General features: G+C 34.3%; 2 protein-coding genes and 1 non-coding gene across 4 annotated transcripts; all 3 read right to left on the bottom strand.

Annotated features, from left to right (window-relative positions):
• Positions 1-3,140: 3,140 nt before the first annotated feature.
• LOC133823561 (uncharacterized) lies at positions 3,141-7,940 on the bottom strand. Of its 2 annotated transcripts, none has more exons than XM_062256397.1 (11): positions 7,660-7,940; positions 6,797-7,027; positions 6,513-6,646; positions 6,004-6,112; positions 5,863-5,902; positions 5,465-5,554; positions 5,277-5,376; positions 4,809-4,948; positions 4,588-4,690; positions 3,828-4,498; positions 3,141-3,712 (listed from the first exon to the last, which is right to left on the bottom strand). In XM_062256397.1, exons 2-11 carry the CDS (start codon positions 6,933-6,935, stop codon positions 3,427-3,429), a joined length of 1,812 nt encoding a protein of 603 aa, XP_062112381.1. In that variant the 5' UTR covers positions 6,936-7,027; positions 7,660-7,940; the 3' UTR covers positions 3,141-3,426. The 2 variants fall into 2 exon arrangements, with proteins under 2 accessions (XP_062112381.1, XP_062112382.1); XM_062256398.1 differs by lacking the exon at positions 7,660-7,940 and adding an exon at positions 7,559-7,598.
• Positions 7,941-10,471: 2,531 nt separating this feature from the next.
• Positions 10,472-14,278, bottom strand: LOC133825544 (zinc finger BED domain-containing protein RICESLEEPER 3-like). The gene is made up of 4 exons (XM_062258473.1): positions 14,011-14,278; positions 11,989-12,175; positions 10,853-11,712; positions 10,472-10,566 (listed from the first exon to the last, which is right to left on the bottom strand). Exons 1-4 carry the CDS (start codon positions 14,276-14,278, stop codon positions 10,472-10,474), a joined length of 1,410 nt encoding a protein of 469 aa, XP_062114457.1.
• Positions 14,279-19,008: 4,730 nt separating this feature from the next.
• On the bottom strand, positions 19,009-19,115 carry LOC133828084 (small nucleolar RNA R71). The gene has a single exon (XR_009890727.1). It is a non-coding gene; the product is annotated as a small nucleolar RNA R71 (small nucleolar RNA).
• Between the last annotated feature and the right edge of the window lie 1,252 nt (positions 19,116-20,367).

Genomic DNA, 20,367 nt, shown 5'->3' with positions numbered 1-20,367 from the left:
GCCTACGAAAAGTTATTTTCCTAAGTTTACTTATTTCTGGTCGCAATAAATAACCTTGGGGGGCAAATGTTTATCCATAAATCAGCTGCTGATGACGTGGCAAGGATTTTCGACACGTGGCGGACACGTAGCAGAGATACGGCTTGCCTATCAACAAGCATTATTTCTACACGAAGAGATCAAGTTCTATATACGACCAGCTTGGTCGTATATTTCGTTTATTTATGTAAAGATCTGTACAGTTGTTATGATATCCGAGAATATCTCTTCATTATGACCTGCAGATCCAATCATTAAGGATAGATATTATTTCCTAATTCATGTAACTCTTCCTAAGCCTATAAATATACAAGAGATAGCTCAAGGAAGGGGATCGATCTTTTTTCTTAGAGAATTATATTACTATTATCCATCATTGTATTGTTTTCTTCTTCGAAGGTCCGTGAAACTCAGGAACCCTAGTTCTTTGATCACACCTTGGGAGCTCAATATTAATAATAGTATCAAGTGGACGTAGGTCATTACCAATCACTGGGGCCGAACCACTATAAATCTTTGTGTTCTTTATCTTTCCATTAGATTATTTTCAAGATCTATATCATTTTCCTGTCATTTTCTAGACTCCGTGTCGTTGACCAAAATCAGGGTCAACACAACTAATAAAAAAAAAGCAAAAGAAACTAGACTTTAACCAATAAATAAAAGAAAAACAGCTCAAATATATACTTTTTTTTCTTTAAAAAGAGAGAGAGGACTAATGTACATACGACATATATGTCGTCTTTGAGTGTTATAATAAGGATTTTGAATTTTTGCAATAGCCGTAGTATTTTCACAATGAATTAAGATAGCTAAAATAAGTTTTTGTCATAAAAGGGATCTCACCTAGCAAGCCTCCCAACCTTCTTCTTCACTAGCTATAGCTAATGTTTTTATTTCAGATTCCATGGTGGATTGAGCCAAAATAGTCTGAATCTTAAACTTCCACGAAACAGTTCCACCAACCATGCTAAAAGTATAGCCACTAGTTGCAAGGACAACGAGAAACTTTTGATAATGCAATCAAGGTTCAAGATTCTCTTAAGATACCTCATGACCCATTCTATAGCATGTCAATACTCAGTAATAGGTCTACTAGTAAACTTGCATAATAATCACACGACATGCGCAATGTCAGTTCTAGTACAAACAATAGCATACCTAAGATTTTCAATGATGCTCGCATAATCAAATTGTTTCACACCAACACCCATGTTCTTAAATAGCCTTACACTAGGATCATAAGGTGTATAAGCAAGTTTCCAATTAAAGTAATTATATTTGCTTATGATCTTCTCAATGCAATTAGATTGATTCAATAAAATTCTCTTTTTCAAACCTAGTAATATTTATTCCAAGGATCACATTTGCTTCTCTTAGATCTTTCGTATTGAAATTATCACATATCACTGATTTTATATCATTTGCGATATGAATGTGAGAATAAAAAATAAATACTCATATGGTACTCTGTGTTTTATTAAAATACATACTCTAAACCTTATGTTTTCAATAATATTTATTCGATACACTCTAATTATAGATTATATATATTTGGTGTCCTCTCTCCAAATTTGGTGAAACTATTTTTCAAATATGACCAAATTACTCATTCTTTTAATAAATTAATTAATTTTCTTTTATTTTGTTATTTTTAAATGATTTAAAATTAATAAAACAAATATTTAAAATAAATAAATAAATTTAAAAATAGATTTTTTTAACTAAAACCGATTTAAAAATATTATATTAATTAATATATAACCAAACCAAACCAATTAAAACAAATAAAAGCATATCTTAAAACGTAAATTTAATAAAACTAAAAAACAAAATTAATATTTTTTTTGCCTCTTTCTCTCTGTCATCCTTCCTCATCTCTCGGTCACTCTCTCAATCACAGACCACAATCAAACTCCAAAATTCATTAGTCACATATTTGTCTCTCTTCTTATTATCCTCTTCATCATCATAAATTTGACAAACCTAAGTTCTCATTACATTTCTATGCCACCATGAAATGCAACCCAAATTACACACAAAAAATAAAAAAATCAAAGAACATTTAATCAACAATGAATCTGCACAATATCAATTATTCCCGACGAAAAACCCATTTCTCCGACCTCCACGACGACGACACCATGCCAGATTTGCAACCCGTGCTTTGCACTCTTTCCACTCTCATCGTCGGCGCCAGATCCGCACCTCGTGTGCCCTTACCCTTGGTGCCTCCCCATGTTGGCAACTCCGGGATTGAGTTCATGGGTGTAGGAATTCTGGGTTTAACTCAAAACTCAAAAGAGGATTTAAAAGGCACGGAGCTCATCGGCATTTGCTTCAAATGTACATTTGGGAACTTTGAGTCTGACTATCGAGAATGAGGGGGAGAGAGACGGGGAAAGGAAAAAAAGATTAGATTTTATTTTAGTTTTTATTAATTTTGTAATTGGTTTTGTTATATATTAGTTGATATAATATTTTTAATTGGTTTTAGTTATAAGTATTTTTAAATTTATTTATTTTAACCCTTTTTTATTTTATTAATTCTGAAAAATAATTTAAATCATTTTAAAATAACAAAATAAAATAAAATTAATTAATTAATTTAATTTTTAAAACAAAAAGGCAATTTGGTGGCATTTAAAAAATAGGTTGACTAAATTTGGAGAAAAGGTTTATGATTTATAATTAAAGAGTATTGAAGAAACATTATTGAAAATATAAAATATAAGTATATATTTTGATAAAATACAATATACCAAACCTAGAATAAAAAATAAGTAAAATTTATAATATATATTTGTCGTTTTTATTCGCTTGAAAATTATGTGAGATAATCATATTATCAAATTTGTCATGTCATTAGTTGCTTTTTTTTATATAGAAAAATATTATTTATTTTTTTTTAAAAAATAGACCCTTTTAACTTGGGTTGCATGACCTACCTATCTCCAGTCCAACCTAAACATGACCATAAGACTCTTGTTAGCTCGTATGGACATTTTCCTCTACTCCTTCGTAAGTTTCCCGAAAATGTAACTTTTTATTTTATTTTATCCAGAGAAAGCGAATAAAGCGTCCTGCTGAAACTAATAATATAAGTACAAAACTAACTTCTCTTTATAGCATATTTTAACAAGTATTCAAGCAAATCTAAGAACAAAAAACTTATCTGTATGCCGACAATGTTTTCTATAATTGATTCTAAAAAATTACTGATACAACCATAAAATACTTTCCAGATATTCTAAAATTTATTTTCTTAATAAAATGAGATGTCACAAACTCACAATTGTGTCATGTATTAGCCATGTCAAGCTTCATCTACACCATACTTCAAAATCCGATTTCTGCTGTTCAACTCCACCTCACCTCCCAAGGACTCTAGCCAATGCAACAAAGCCTAGAACTTTTTTGCTTCTTAGGCTTCTTTAATTTGTTGGGACTGCTTTTATAGATGTCGTTGGTATCACTGCTAGGATGCTTATTATTTTGTGTAGCCGTATTATGGTTCATAATCGGTATCACTGGTGGTTCAGTTTTGGCAGAACTAAGAACAGCCTGATTGGTACAAGTATCATCAAAAGGAACTGAGTTTTTGTGTTCTGGGGAAGCTGGTGCTATTCTGTTGTGGTTACCCTCCTTTGAAAAGGAATTTGATCCTCCTTGCCTACCAGCCAAAAAACATATGGGAGTGTTTTAGGTACTCAATCTACAATTTTCGGTAAATGACGTAAACATTGAACTCTAACAACAAACTTCTCAGATTATATCAACATAATTACCTGGAGTTTTGAATGGCAGGGACATTTCCAACAGACTCTTCGGACGATGTCCTCTCGGAAGCTTCTTTTCCAAACTCAACAGTAACTTCAACATTTGAACACACTCCTGCATCTTCTCCTTCAAATTTTGAGTCCTCATCTGGATCGTTTTCTTTGGGAGACCTTTCACTGGTGAACCAAGAAGGGGTTTTGGTATTAAATCCATATTCTCTAACCATAGAAATAACTTTTTCCAATGTTCCGAGAGCTTGTTCTACATCTGAACTAATAATAATATTTCCCTTTCTGTAGACAGGGGATCTTTCTGTAATTTGCTCAACTATTATTTCATTGTCAAAATGCTTGCTTTCTTCGCTCTTGAGTTCCACAATCTCACAAGAGGCTGTACTATCAGTAACTTGCACAGGCAATTCAACTGTTTGGTGATTGCAATTACTATTTTGATCTATTACCTTCGAGTAATCCAAATTACTCGTCGTTTGCTCTTCAGAGAGATCAGCTTCCTCACTCTTGAGTTCTTCTTCTACTACTACTACTTCTACGGTATTTTCTTCTTTCAAAGACCTGTTTAATTTATTAGTGGAACCAAGAGTTTCTTGTATTCGAGTGTACAGTGAATCCTTCAAAGCTTTGTTGAATTCATCATCACCTGTAAACATCGAAGCCACTGCCTGCAGTTTTCCACATAATTCACTCTGAGCATATATGTGCATGTTTTAAATTCAAATTCTTTGCTTATCTTGTGGAACAAAAGATATACCTTTTGATAGAGTCTGAAACCATTGCCAATGAGCTGCCTTGAGATAAAATTGATAAGAGATGGTGGGACGAAGTCAAGCTTTATATCCATACTAGCTATTGTCCTACAGAGTTTAACAAAGTTCAGATATATTTGTTTTAGCACTCTGATACTTCATCCTACATAAGGCATGCTGAAGGTGCATTTTCATTCATAATAGAGAAAGCAGGCCAACCACTTACCGAAAGTAACTTCTTTCGGAGGTAACCTTTTGTATAGCGAAGCCTCCCACTACATCAATCCTAACCACATCCTTTGCATTGGGAATTGTCTCATTGGTGAAACCATGAGTGCTAGCATCAATGCTTCCTATATCAGAGACCTGAGATCAACAGGCAAATATTTTAGTATGAATACCAGATTTATAATGAGTAATTGGCACCTTTTTTAATGTGACTTTGCAAAATGACTTCAATTTGATAATTTTTTGCAAAATGCCCCCAAACAAGATGTCGAGTGTGTCTAGAATGCCATTTTGCAAAACATTATCAAAAATAAATTATTGTGCCAAGTGACTATAAAAAGAGCTATTTTGTCAAACATCGCATTTATGATAGGATGGACTTTTGAACAAATATGTCTACATTTTTTTTTCAATCAAACAAAAAAGTAAAAGGAAAAATAAAAATCACGACTCATTAGTTTAGTACCGTGTTTAGGATGACAACTAGTAGATCATCTTCAAGGTACTCAAATAAAAAATAGTGTACAATAGCTTCTCTAGTTGATAGTGGCCATGAAACCTTCACCCTTTCTTCCAAAAAAATAAAGAATATTTAATATTCAAAGAAGTAACTAAAATTCAAGATGATTCTCTACAGTTGCATTCTAGACAAACCTTACTAAAGATATCTGTTCACCAATCCGGACCTTTTGCAAACAATTGCAAGAGAGAATTTTGAAAGTTGGGATTGTCGATTGAGGCCACCTGCGAAATTAGGAGAAAAGGAAACTAAGTTAATAAGTAAATGTTTGGTATAAAATTTAATCTTAACATCCCCTTCTATCCAATATAGTCCGAACGAACATCAAATTAAAAAAGCAAAATGAAAACATTTCTTGCAATCTTAGAAGTTAGAACACAGATGCTCGACTTTTACTATTTTTAGTTCAAAAGGAGGAAACTAGTGAAGGGAAGTTTCCTTGTCAAGTATAGTCACCAACTTATCATTGTATGTGCCTATGGATTTTAGTCAAGAGTATAAAAATCACATAGACATGAAGGCTATGACTCACCATTTCCTGTAGAGGGCTGACTCCCATGAGATGCATAAACCTGCAATGAGACAAAAAAATATCTTAAAACTTATGATTTGATAAAAATATCTAATTTGCTTTAGCGGGCTCAAGTATTTTAGCAGTTTCAATTAATCTTACAAACATCTAAAGGTCCATTTACATAGCCTTCTACAAGTAAGGAATGAAAGGGAGAGCCTTGTGGTCCTTCACGATACATAACACGAAACTCTTCATTGTCCTGCTTTAACTGTAAAAATATGAACAAATTTATTAATTACCAATACCACAGCATAAACTCTGCTATCACTGCTCATAACATAATCTTGACCTCAGAAGTGAAAGGATTGAACAAAAAAATATCAGATTCCAAGAAAGTGAAAATGAGGCAAACTTTTAAACTGAACAGCTTAAGAACTGATGAAACTACAAAACAGTTTAGAAACCACAACAACTCAGGTTGCTTTCTTGCAACTCTACAAAACAAATCGTCAGTCAGAAGTTCTCTCACTCTCCAAATTATTTGAATAGAATAAAAGTTCAAATGTTCAAAAGGGAGATAAAAAAAATAGAAAAACAATATCTGAATTATAAGGGGACTGAACAGCAAATACGAAAATTAGAAACTATAGGCAGAGTAGATATCATACTTTCCAATCTGGATGTGACGACGCCGTGTCATGAGTTTTTGAACCCTCGGTGCCAACATCAGAAACACTCCTTAACATGTCAAGAAAATTTGACACTTCAGCGGTCCTCTTTTCTACTACCGTTTCACTACATCCTGTAGAACCCAGAAAAGGCGGGTGTGGTGTTTGGCAAATTCAACAATTAAGCTTCACTTTCACCTTTAGTGGTTACATCAATACAAACATTGCAGATGATTATAAGTTATCAACCAAAAACATGATTCTTAAGAAGAAGAAAAAACAACCTTCGGTTTCTTTCAGTGACGATTGTAGGATTTGAGTCTTGACAAGGCTCTTAAGCGACTTTGCATCTGTTAGCTTGGGAGATGCCAGTGTTCTATCGAGCCTCTCTCTATATTGAGTGATATTACGCCTTTTGTCCATTTTCGCATCTCCCAAGAAGCTACAAACCGTTCTCAAATACTTTATGTAGGAAAATTAAGCAAAGTATTCTCAATAGACTCAGATATCATCTCCTGAAGATGAATATAGAAGGAAATCAGAATTAAATCCTCAGCAAAAAAAGAAAAGAAAACAATTATAGCAAGGCTTCTAAGACCCATCATGATCTTTGGCAAAAGCTTTATTTTTGAAAAATCACAAACCGATTACACTTTCCATATCAGACAGTATATGATACCATAGAAGCTTTAAAGGTTCATCAAAAGAGAATAAAATAAATCTTTCTACTTCTCCTATCTTTTCATAATACCAATAACATTCCAAAACCAAACTGTACGCAATAAAGAAAATCGTAAATCACTTCACTACACCAAGTTAGCTACTTCAAAGGGTAATAAAACTACACCAAAAGAAGCACATAATTTAATGGAAAAACCAAACCATCAATACACTATGATATTTCAATCCAAACTACATAAAAATTCAAACCCAGATTAAAATTCGAAGAATATCATAAAAAATAAGGAATACCCAGAGCAAATTCCAATAAGAAAAGTAATGAAAATTCAAGTCAAATCTAGCTGCCTAAGTAGAACTCAGCTGACCCTTAAAAGAAACTATGAAAACAACCCAGAATGAAAGATGTCATGATCCTCACAACCCAATTGCAATTGAAGATCCCAAAATAAGAATCATAATTTCTCACCCTTTAAAGGGAGACCTTTGAGACAAGGCCACCTGATGTTAGACCACCTAGACGGATATGGAGCATGGGTATTGCCTCTTTCCTTGGGTATGCCGAGTACTAGGGAGAGAATCCAGACACAAAGGAGAATCACCGCTCACAAACAAAGCAAATCACTTTAAAAAGATTACATATATATATATATTAATTATCAAATATTAGGATAGATTATGTTTATAATAATAGTAAAAGTGAAGTAAAACAATTGTACTTTGATTTGTACTGTTTATTCGTTGAGAGCCGGTGGTAAAAGAGGGTTTTCATTCATAAGTAGTTGGCAACCGCTAACCTCAAAGTAGGTATGGGTCGTATGACTCACTATACATTAAATTATGCACCCGTAATATTTGCACTCCCCAATAATGTAAGATATTTATAAGTAGCCACCCTATTCATTTAATTTTAATTTTAATTTAAATTCAAATTAAATTATTTTATTTATTAAATGAAAGATATTAATTTGTAGATAATGTTTTTTTCTTCAATTTTTTATTTGTTTCAAGTTCAACCATTTTTTTCCTCTCCTCGCATCTGTTTTACGTATTCTTTTATTGTTCTTTTTTTGTTGTTGCCTGGTGTGTATTTCTTTTTTAATTTTTAAAATTTTATTATATAAAATTTTTTAGTGTTAATATAATATCCCTATGCCACAATAGGAACATTTTTAAGAGGTGTGCACGGCTTAATTTGGTGCAGTTTAAATTTTTTTTGAAACGAAACTGCTCATGCGGTATTGTCAAAAATGAAAAACCAAACCATTAAAAATAAAAAATTAACCCAAACCATAAATAAACGGTTTAGTGTAGTTTGGTTGGGTTATATCCATATAATCAAAATATTAAAATTTTAAATTTTTTATATACTATACAATAATTATATTATAATAATAATTGTAGCTTTATTTTTAAGACCATAAAAAATCTACAAGAAGCTTAGTATCTTTGTTGTTAGAAATGTAAGAATTTTGAATCATTTTATAGAAAAGGGAAAGAGAAAATTTTACTTTCTAAATAATGTGAGACTTTACAATTCTCTTTTTTAGTTTTGGAAACTTGTACATGTATTAAATACTACTTAAAATATATTCTTACCAATTAAATTGCATGGCTTAGATGGTTGAATAGACTTCATATTAACTCAAGAATAAGGGTTCAAACTCTTACACCCTCATTTCTACAAATTTGGTTTTAGAAAAACTCACGGTTCGATTTGGTTTAATTGGTCTTAGAGAGTTAAAAATCGTGCCTGAACCATTTAAAGTTGAACGATCTGATTAAACCGAACCATTAGAAATGGTTTCACCAGTCACGGTTTTTTGCTGTAACGCCCTGGATAGCCAAGACTGTCACATTGTGTATTTAAATAGTGTTAGACTCGCTAATCGAGTCGTTTGGGCATAAACGTGCAACTAAACGTGATTAACAGCTTAGGGTTAAAAAATTTGGACGAAAGGAACAATCATTTCATTAAAACGTTAGGTACGTACATGGGATCCCAAAGTAAATATTTACAAGGTCGTTTACAATTCCCAAACGGTAATTACAACTCAAAAATTACAAACAGTTGATAACTCTACAAAATAGAGTTATTTTACCACATTTTTTTATACTAATTGTTGCTTAGTCTTTGAGTTTTTAAGTAAGTTATTAAGTAATTTTGAATTTATTAGTCTTATTGTAATTTTATAGATATTTTATTATAATATGTTGTTGTTTAATTATTTGTGTTATTGTTGTTAAGTTAGAAGTAAAAAAGATGCACTTTTGAGCTTAATTGTTTAAGTAATTTAAGTTGTAATTAATATTTTTCAAAGAATTAATATGATTTATTTTATAATTGAAAATATTTAATTATGATTTAATTTATGTTTATTTTGTAGAGAATTTGTTGTATTTTTTGCTCTTGAAAAGAAAGAAAAATGAAGGAAAATGTGGCATTTTCAAGGAAAAGAAAGGAAAAAAATGGCATTTAGCAAACAAATGGTCCAGGCCCAACCGAGCTCAACCCAGCCCAGCTGCCATCCTCCATTGCCCAGCCTGCCTACCCTGTGCTCCTTCAAGCCCGAAGCCACCCAGCAGCCCAGCCTCTCGGCCCAGCCCGAATCACCTGCCACTAGGGGTGCACACGAGTCGAATTTTCGGGTTTCGGGTTCATCGGTTTCGGGTTTTGCGGGTTTCGGGTGGAGAAAAATGGTACCGAAACCGATCCAAAATTTTCGGGTTTCGGGTTTTTCAGGTTGGGTTCGGGTTGAGCTAGGCTTGTTGGGTTTTGGGCCGAAAAGCCCAATTTTGCAAAAATACCAATTTTTTTTACACTTTTTTTATTTTTATAGTTTGTTTTTACAAATTGATATTTAATTGATTTTTTTTTTTTTACAAATTTGGTCGGTGTTAAAAATTTTGAAAAAATATAATGTCAATCAAAAGTCCAAAAACACTTAAAATACAAGCAAAGTCCGAATTACAAATTACAAACATAAAAAATGTCAAAGTCCCAAAATACAACCATAAGCAAAGATAAAGTCCATAAACTAAAGTACATAACTAGTTAACTACAAAACCATAATAAAGTCCATAAGTCTACAACCATAAATAAACATAAAAGTCCGTGAAAATTCAAAATACAAAGAAAGTCCATGCCTTTTCCTTCCTTCCTTTCCTTCATTCCTTTCAAAATTCAAATAAAAAAATTATTAAAGAAAAGAAATCAAGGATAATAAATAACAGCATACTAAGTAAAGGCATGCACAAATAAATTCTTACAAGCAATTCTTTCAATTCGTAGATTGTTGTGCAGATGAGGCTGAAGACTGAAAATTGACAGAGGATGAAGCTGGCCCAGCAACACTTGTAGGATCATTGGTCATCTCTACAAATATTATTAATATAAAAGATAAATATTACATTATAAAACATTCACACACTTAAAATAAATATTTATAAGTTATTAGTTGCAAGTTAGACCATGAAAATCCAAATAAAATGTAATAAACTACCTAACTCAAGATACTCTGATGTTTGAAGCGCTTCTTCTTCATCAATATAGTCTCAAACAATGATGGGTTGATGTGATCCGCTCCACCAATTATTGAGACAAATTAATGCTTCAACCATCCTTGGGCTTAGTGAGCTTCTAAAATGATCTAAAATTCGACCTCCTATAGAAAATGTCGCCTCAGAAGCAACGGTGGTAACCGGTATAGCTAACAAATCACGAGCCATGAGTGATAAGATCTTGTACTTGCACCCACCACTAGCCCACCATCCAAAAACATTAAAATTCTCACTTGGTCGCTCAGGCTCCTCTTCCAAATATTTATCGACCTCATTTATTGTCATTCCATCATTCTTATCATTTCTGGGTCCAATGAAATTCATAGGTATAGGAAGAAGCCCTGTCAAATAGAGATTTTTTCTTTCGACCATCTTTCGATTGTTAATACGATATATAAGGACCGCTACTACAAATAGTACTACACCCTTGATCATGAAATTCTCCAATCTCCATGCTACAAACTCATCATGCAAATTTCGTGACTTCTTGTTGGCACTAGGTCGACCACTAACAAGCATGACGAATGTGGATGAAGCACTAACAATAGAGGTTGAATGTAGCTGAGTCATAGATGCCGATGGATGAAGACCTGATGTTGTCTCATTATATTGATCAAACATTGCATGTATTGTCTTCTCTACCCTTTTCACCATCTCTTTGCACGTCATCTCATCATAAGTAGCACTAAAGCAATGACTGAGATAGTCAAGCTTGTATCTTGGGTCAAGGACCAAGGTAATTAGAAGTGCCTCATTGCAATTATCAAGCTTTCCCCAATACTTTTCATACTTTAGTTTCATGCTCATTGCCATTGTCCTCAATAACTCATGCTCATCATCGTCAACTGCTAAGTCATACAGCTCCTGTTGCATATTGCAGATCTCAATGAAGTACTTATTAGCAGTAACATAAGTAGACCCGCTAAACTTTAATGTTATTTCGTAAAAAGTCTCCAAAAACCTCAAAAACACTAAAGCATTATCCTAATCATTAACAGTGGGGGGGCCCTCCTTTGGTTTTCCATCTTTGTCAACCTCATCAAAATATTTCATATAATTAGCATCTCTTTGCATCCTATCAAATGCCTTCCGAAATTTTATTGCACAATTGAGCATTAGATATGTGGAGTTTCACCTTGTTGGGACATCTAAACACAGAAGCCATTTACATTCAATCCTTTCCTGCATGACAAGCTTCTTAAAAAAATTTAGCCTAGCAAGAGAAGACCTAACGAACCTCACAACATTTCTAATTGCTGCAATTGACCCATGTTTTTCCTTCAACCCTTCAGTGACAATTAGGTTCACTATATGAGCGCAACACCCCATATGTAAAAACTTTCCATCCAAAATTAGGCCATTCTCTTTCTCCTTGAATTGTTGCCTCAAGTATCTAATGGAAACATCATTAGAAGAAGCATTGTCTACCGTAATGGTAAGCAACTTAGAGATGCCCCAATCTAAAAGACATAACTCGATCTTGTTGACGGTGAGAACTCGTCAACTAATTTGAGTTGGAAAAATTATCAAGTCAAGATCACTAATGGAAAAGCTGTAGAAACTTAAACAATAACTCAAGAACAATGATAGAACAATAATGGAGAATTCAGTCTTTCATTCACACTCAAGCTTTTGCTACAGTAAAATTTCCAACCCCCCCTCATGTGGTCTTAGAGTTCATTTTATAGTAGGCTCTAATGGCCTTAGATACATGGTGGTCCAAGAGACCAAGTGGTACATAAGTACTACGTCAGGGGAGTGGCTTCAGAGGTTGTGGTCGTACATCCTATACAGGAGCAGGTGTCAGGAGGATGTCTCCACTACTTGTCCGTACCCATGTCTAACGAGTGGTGGCAGGCATAGTGGCGCAGGTGGTTGTGGTGTCGACCCTGACCCTTGGCCGTAGACGTACGGGCCATAACTCTTATCCCAGCAGTCCCACTGGCACTGGTATCCGTACTCAGTACTAGGTCGTACAAGTACGTCCCATTCGACTCGTACTGGAGCCTCTAAGCATAGGGGTCTCAAGGTGTAAGGAATGGGACCCTTGGTGTGTGTTATGGTCCTGGCGTGAGGTGGAGATCTTGGGTCCTTGGCACGAGATGCCTGAAGCCTCCCGAGGTCACTCACGAGTCTGGGTGATAGGCATGTGGCCTTGACGGAGGTCTAAGGATGCGTAGCGAGACGCCCTCCTTGCGACCCCCTTGGTGACTCAGCTCCCTAGCTGCTCACTAGGCCCCCCTCCTCTCGCGAGGCCACGCGAGGCCATGCTTGGGCGAGGCCATACTTGGGCGAGGCCATGTGAGGCCACACTTGGCTGAGGCCACGCGAGGCCATACTTGGGCGAGGCCATATTTGGCTGAGGCTACGCAAGGCCATACTTGGGAGAGGCCATGCGAGGCCATACTTGGGCGAGGCCATATTTGGGGCTATGGGCGCGACGCCGAGAGGCTCCAGCGAGGCCACGGGTGCGACGCCGTGGGCACTCCAGCGAGGCCATGCGGGCTTGGAGGCGAGCCTATAGGCGATGGGGCGTGAGCCTATGTGCGCGAGATCACCTTGCGCGGCATGATCCTAGGCCTGCTAGGCCGTTGCGAGAAGGTGGCGGCTCGATTGCCTCATGGCTCAAGTATGCACTTGGGCCTCCGAGGGACCTTAGCGCCTGTCCTAGTTCTTTTATGGGCGCAGAATATTGAGCGTCCACAGATCTCATGGCCAATGGTTTCCCCTTTATGATCTACCACTTGGCAAAAATTGATAATTCTTTTCTGATACTTCCAAGAGTTATCAATCCAATGAGCAGTGATGACCATGTAATTCATATTTTGAATAGAAGTCCAAGTATTGGTAGTAATCAATATCCTCTCACGGCTCAAAATATTTTTCAATGTCACCTTCTCCTCCTTATATAACTTCAATACATCTCTAGCAACAGTCATTCGAGAAGGGATCTCAAACCTAAGTTGGAGTGTCTTGACAAATCTTTTGAACCCTTCACCCTCGACATGCCTAAATGGCAACTCATCCAACACAATATATTGTGTGACAGCTACCCTACAAGCTTCTTTGTTATAAGCTACCGCTACTAAGCTTGTTTCCCGCTCTTTCCCTCCCTTTACATGCTGAAAGCTTAAAGTCTTTTATTTCTACTCATCAATCTTAAACCGACTTAGCTCGCATACTTTCTTAAAATGGTTCCACAAATGACTAGTCCCATGTTTTCTAGTGTCACACAAGAAGTCAGACCCACAATAATTACATATACACTTGGGGGGAGGAGACTCTTCATTAGGATCTGTCGAGGGTGGAGAACGATCTTCCTTAGTAAAATGATCCCAAACAGATAACCCTTTTCCCTTTGTTTTCCCAGTACCACTAGCACTAGGGGTGGGAGGTCTAACCCTCTTTCTAGCCCTAGTTTTTCTACCATTTTCAGTAGGAGGAGTAGGGTTTTCAGTCTGAGTGAGAGGTGGTTGATCTTGATCATCTATCGGAGGAAGAGTTTCATCTACCTCATCAATATCCATTACCTAATACAACATATTTAATAAAAAACTAATCAACAGAGCAGCACACAAGCCTATAATCCAATAAGTAAAGGCATGCACGGATAAATTGTATCATTAGTTATTTATTCCCTTGGATAAATTGTATAAATTAGGTTTAAAAACATTATGGAATAAATTGGGTGAAGAAGCTCAATCGCCCCAAGAGCTTGGAATTCCCTTGGAGTCTCAGCAACAATCGATTTAAGCCTTAGAGTGATGGTTTATAATTCAAAATTGGTTTGTGTATTTGACTGCCTTTGTTTTTTTTTTTTTTTTGTTATGATAATGTTTCAAATTTTAGTGTACACTTTGAATACCCTTGTTGAATTGATAACTCTAGTGTAAATTGATGCTGTTTTTCTCTTACATTAGTGTTGTTTGATGGATTTAGCTAGTCCCTTGTTCAATTTTAGTGTACTTTGAATGCCCTTGTTTTTTTTTAGTCTCTTATAAATTTTAGTGCACTTTAGTTATAAAATTGTACCATAATTTATATTGTCTAATTGGTAAAAACACATTCCACCAACAAGGATTTTCAAGACATGTCAGATTATGTTTCTTCCTCTACTCTATATTCAAATTTCAAACCCAATTCAGCCTCCGACAGTAACATTTATACATAATTCAGGGTGAAATCAAGATAAAATAAATAAAAAACTCTCATAGAAGATTCAAATTCAAAGATAACAGATTCAAATTTCAAACCCAAAGCTCCTTCCTTATGCGGCTGATTGCAACGAACACAAGAAGAGAGGGAGATCAGGAGTAGAGCAATCGCACCGTTGAGGTTAGAAGAGTTGCCCTGAAGTAAACGGAAATGGTAATGAAGTTAGTCAGCCAAATTTTGTAAATGGGTTCAATTAAAAATAAAATACCCAAATTAAATTGAGTTGACAAAACCATCTCTGATTAGATTGCAAGATGAATGAAAACAAAAAGGCATTGCCGAAATGGGTTCAAAAAGAAAAGGCTCTTAAAAGCTACGCCAGTAATAATGAATAAAAAAAATTATGTTGTATTTTTGCCGTGAATTTTTATCACTTAAAGAATAATAAACGATTGATCATCGGGGTCTCTTTGTCTTGGAGTAATTGAGTAATCATGGATTCTATTGACCAAGTATTGATGATACAAAACCAAAACTAGATTTATTCATTAGCCAAAGTTTCATATTATTGTTGTCAATTTTATATTGCCAAAAATCCTTACACTCATATCTCTATTCTTATCTATAGCAAAAAAAATCATTATCAAAATAATACTAATTCATAAAAATATATTTAGCATAAACAAAATTTAATATAAATATACCTCAGCATAATATTTCAACACTTGATAATACATATATACCTAATCCTATATAACATCAATAATAATCTAATCTTATAATCTTTGAATTATATATAATATTAAAAACACATATATGTTCATATACCTATCAGTTTGTCTGGCTGGTGGTGGCTCTGTGGTGGCGAAGGGAGGAGACGAGGCTGGCTAGTGGTGGCATTGTGGCGGCGAAGGGAGGAGTTCCCTGTTGGTGGCTGGTGTTCTCCCTGTGCGGCTGGCCTGCTCCGAGGATGTGGTGGGTGGGTGGGTCTTTCTTCTCTTGACCGTGCGTGAGAGAGAAGGGGGGCTGGTGTGAGTGAGGGAGGCGAGAAGAGAAGAAGAGCTGGTGGTGGTGGAGGTGGCTCTGCTGAGTGAGGGAGGTCGTGCGTGAGTGAGAGTGAAAGAGAAGAAGTAAAACTTTTTAGGGTTATCATATTTCTTATTTTTCAGATTTTTTTTTAATTTTCGGTCGGGTTCGGGTTACACCCGAACTTGAAATTACTGAATTTTAAACTTGAACCTAACCCGACATATGTCGGGTTCAGATTGGATTAAGCCCGAAATGAACGGGTTTTCCAAAAATACGAGTTCTCGGGGTTCGAGTTTTGCGGGTCAAATGTTCACCCCTACTTTCCACAAGCCACCAAGCCACACGGGCCTACCCTCTCCAGCCCCCCGGCCCACTCGGTTCAGCCACCAGCCCCCATGTCTGCCATTTTTTTCCCCTTGAGCCCAACATGGCTCACTAGTCCCCTTGTCCCCTAATGTCCAAAAATGCCACATTTTTACCCAATTTTTCCACATATTTCACCACAAAATCATCATTACACCTTATAATTTACCTATAAATGCCATATTTACTTTATTTAATTAATTTAATCAATTTAATTAATTTAAGTTGATTATTGTAATGCTCTCATTTTGGCTATAAATATGGAATTTCAAGACCATTTTAGAGTGCTTAATTATTGGGTAACCATCATCTTTTCTACCATTTCTCTCTACCATTCTCTCTTCCATTTTAGTGTTTTTCAAGAGCATTTTCAAGTATGTATTTTATTTATTTTGAAAATTTTATTCTAGTTATGTGCTTCTAATCCTTTTCATAAGATTATTAAGATCATGATGAAGCAACTTGTAACTAGATAATATTTATGTTGTATGTTAATTTCCCTTGTAATGCAACAAAGTTTATGGATTTTTCTTCTTCATATATGTCTTTCATCTTTAATATCTCATATTTTAGATTGTTAGATAATATTGCATTTTGTTCTTCATTTTGCAAAACATAATATTATTTGTGTAACATGTGTCATTAAATTGTACACATCCAATGCTTAGAACAAAAATACTATGTTTTGCCTTATAAATAATGTTATTTGATTTTTTGTTGTTTCATTAGGTTGATTCATATTAAATACTTTGAAATTATACTTTTTTGAAAAGTGAAGAAAAATCCTATCTTTTTAGAAATAGTTTGTGCTTAAAATTATAAATCTACTTGGAAAATGATAGTTTGACTTATTTTAACTATCACTAAAACTTGGGAATCAATATACTAATAAGTATTATTAAACTTACATTTTATGGATTCTAGTATCTTAATAATCTTTCTTTTACAACTTATTTTCAAATCATAATTGGTTTATTTTTATTCTCTTAAATAACTTTACTTTAAATCTTTTATTTTATGTTCATGACATCAAATCTCATCAATCTTTGGAGCTAGGTTAGGATTTATTAATTTTGGTTTAAAATAGTTTTCTTTTTTATTTTAGACAACTCCTTTGGGTTCAATCTCACGCTTACACAAACAATATACTTCATATACGATTTGTGCGCTTGCGAGTTATAAATATATAAAACATACCCATTTTGGGTCCATCAAGTTTTTGGCGCCGTTGCCGGGGAGTTGCAAGAAAGGAAACGAAATTTATCTCAAGGTTAGTGAACTCTTCTACTAGTTATTTAAATTTTTGCATTTAAAAAAAAAATTATACATACAAAAATATAATATATATTTATATAAAAACTAAAAAAAAAAGATAAAAAGAAAAGTTGGGACAGTTCTACCACCCATAAAAAAACTTACTTATATATTTATATTTATTATATTTTTAGTTGACGGCAGTTGTGCCTCCTTTCTATCTTTTGAATTTTTATAGTTGAAGGCACTTGTGCCTCCTATCTATCTTTTTAATTTTTATAGTTGATGGCACTTGTGCCTCCTAATTTTGTTATAGTTTTTATTCCTTGTATTTCTTTGTTAGTTGACCGCACTTGTGCCTCCTAACCTTTGTTGTAATTTTCTTTATTTATCTTGTTGTTATTTTTATTTTATTTTTTTGCAAGTTACTAGTTGATGGTAATTTTTCCTCCTAACTAGTTGATGGCAATTTTGTCTCCTAGTCTTTTATCTTATGTTTTAGTTGATGGCACTTGTACCTCCTAATTTTTACCTTATTTTTGTTATGGTTGATGGCATGCTATGCCTCCATACTCTTGCTTAATTTTTGATAGTCTTATTTAATTTTACCTTATTTTTCTTTGTCTTTTATTATATTATTGTGTAATTGTGAAAAAATACTTGAAAAAAAAACATAAATCTTGTCCTTTCACCATAAGCAATTTTTTCTTAAAGGAAATTTGAACAAAATTCCCAATATGCCTCTACTAATTAACCTTGGGGAGTTGTTAGTAGTGTGCGAGTAAGTAGAATCAAATAGGCCTGGGGACAAGTAAACCATAAAAATTATATTGTTGTGAAATCTCTCAAAATTCTAAGTATGTTCAGTGGTTGTGGTTTTAACTGATCTTCCACATCAAAAAAATTATTTGTTTGAGATCATATTTGTTGCCTTGTTTGTGAAAATTGTATGCATCATTGGGAACGTAACTCTAAAAATCAATTAGTAAAGATACGTTTGTCTTTGTTTGAAATTGAAAGTGTTAGTAAAAATTTGAGCATCATGGAACCAATTGCTAATATTACTGGAAATCCTATTGATGAAAATGTTGTGCCTGAAAAAACATTGCTTGAGTATTTTGCACCTATTTCATCTAATGTTCTTTCATGTATTGTTCTTCCAACCACTTCTGCTACCCATTTTGAGCTTAAACCATCAATCATTCAATTTTTGCCATCTTTTTATGGGTTAGATAGAGAGGATCCTTACATGTGTGTCAAAGATTTCTTAGAAATTTGCTCAACATTCAAATTTCAAAACTTTTCTGATGAGTCGATCAAACTAAGATTGTTCCCTTTTTCATTAAAAGACAAATCAAAAGCTTAATTAAATTCCCTTCCCACGGGATCTATAACTACATGAGATCAAGTTTATAATAAATTCTTGTTGAAATTTTTTCCTATGTCTAAAACTGATAGTCTAAGGAGAGAAATCTCCGAGTTTTTTAAAAAAGATAATGAAGAGTTTTATGAATGTTGGGAAAGATTTAAAGATTTATTATTAAAATGTCTTCATCATGGTTTTGAAAAATAGAGACTTGTAAAATATTTTTATGATGGTTTGACTCCCTCTAATCGTCAAATGATTCAATCTATGCATACCAGAATTTTTTTAAAATTTCAAGGACAAGAGGCTTGGGACGTCCTTGAAGATTTGTCTGTCAATTCACAACAATGGAATTATTTTGATCCTAGGTCTAGGTCAACTAATTCACCAAAAAGAGGAGGAAGGTATGAAGTAAAAGATGAATTAGACTTAAGAACATCTTTAGACAAATTAGCAAGAAAAGTAGAAGCCTTAGCCATAAGTCAAACTATAAATTCTCCAATACAACCAAGAAAAGATGTTTGTTCTATATGTTCTAGTTCTTGCCATAATGCCCAATCATGTCCTTCCTACCAAGAAGTCTTTTCTGAGGAGGCCAATGCTCTTCATGCTTATGGGAAACCAAATGATAGCCCATTTTTATCCACTTATAATCCAAATTGGAGAAACCATCCAAACTTTTCATGGAGACAAAAACAACCTCCAATGAATCAAGGGTACCAATACAACACACAAAACCAAACTCATGCCCCACAAAATCAATCATATCCTCAACAAAGGAAACCTTCCTTAGAAGATACTTTACAACAATTTATGCAATCCACTCAACAAATCCTACAAAATCAGTCTCAATCAATTACTAAACTTGAGACACAAGTAGGACAACTCGCTACTGTTTTAGATGATAGAGAAAAAGAAACATTCCCTAGTCAACCTATCCCTAATCCAAAAGGTCAATATCAGATAGGAAAGTCTAGTCATAATGTAGAAGTCAAATCAATTTCAACTCTTAGGTCCAGAAAGAACATTGTCAAACCCGATTACATACCCGAGGTTGAAAAAGAAAAAGAAAAGAGTCAACATTCTAGTTCTAATGCCAATGACTCTTCAAACAATGAAACTCCAATCCATCCTTTCATTCCAAAAGCCCCATTCCCACAAAGACTACTTCCAATTAAAAAAGGCGGCCAATATAATGACATTTTAGAAGTTTTTAAACAAGTTAGTATCAATATTCCTTTCTTAGATGCCATTAAACAAATTCCGGCCTACTCTAAAAATTTTAAAGATCTTTGTACGGTAAATAGAAACACTAATGTTCCTAAAAATGTGTTTTTGACTGAACAAGCTAGTTCCATTATTCAATATAATAGTCTTGTTAAATATAAAGATCCTGGGTGTCCCACAATTTCATGCATTATTGGTGATCATTTTATTAACAGATCTTTA

The sequence above is a fragment of the Humulus lupulus genome, chromosome 3 (genome assembly GCF_963169125.1).
Source record: "Humulus lupulus chromosome 3, drHumLupu1.1, whole genome shotgun sequence".
Taxonomy (NCBI): domain Eukaryota; kingdom Viridiplantae; phylum Streptophyta; class Magnoliopsida; order Rosales; family Cannabaceae; genus Humulus; species Humulus lupulus.
The sequence above is the reverse complement of the archived record's forward strand: the minus strand, read 5'-3'. Positions and strand labels throughout refer to the sequence as shown.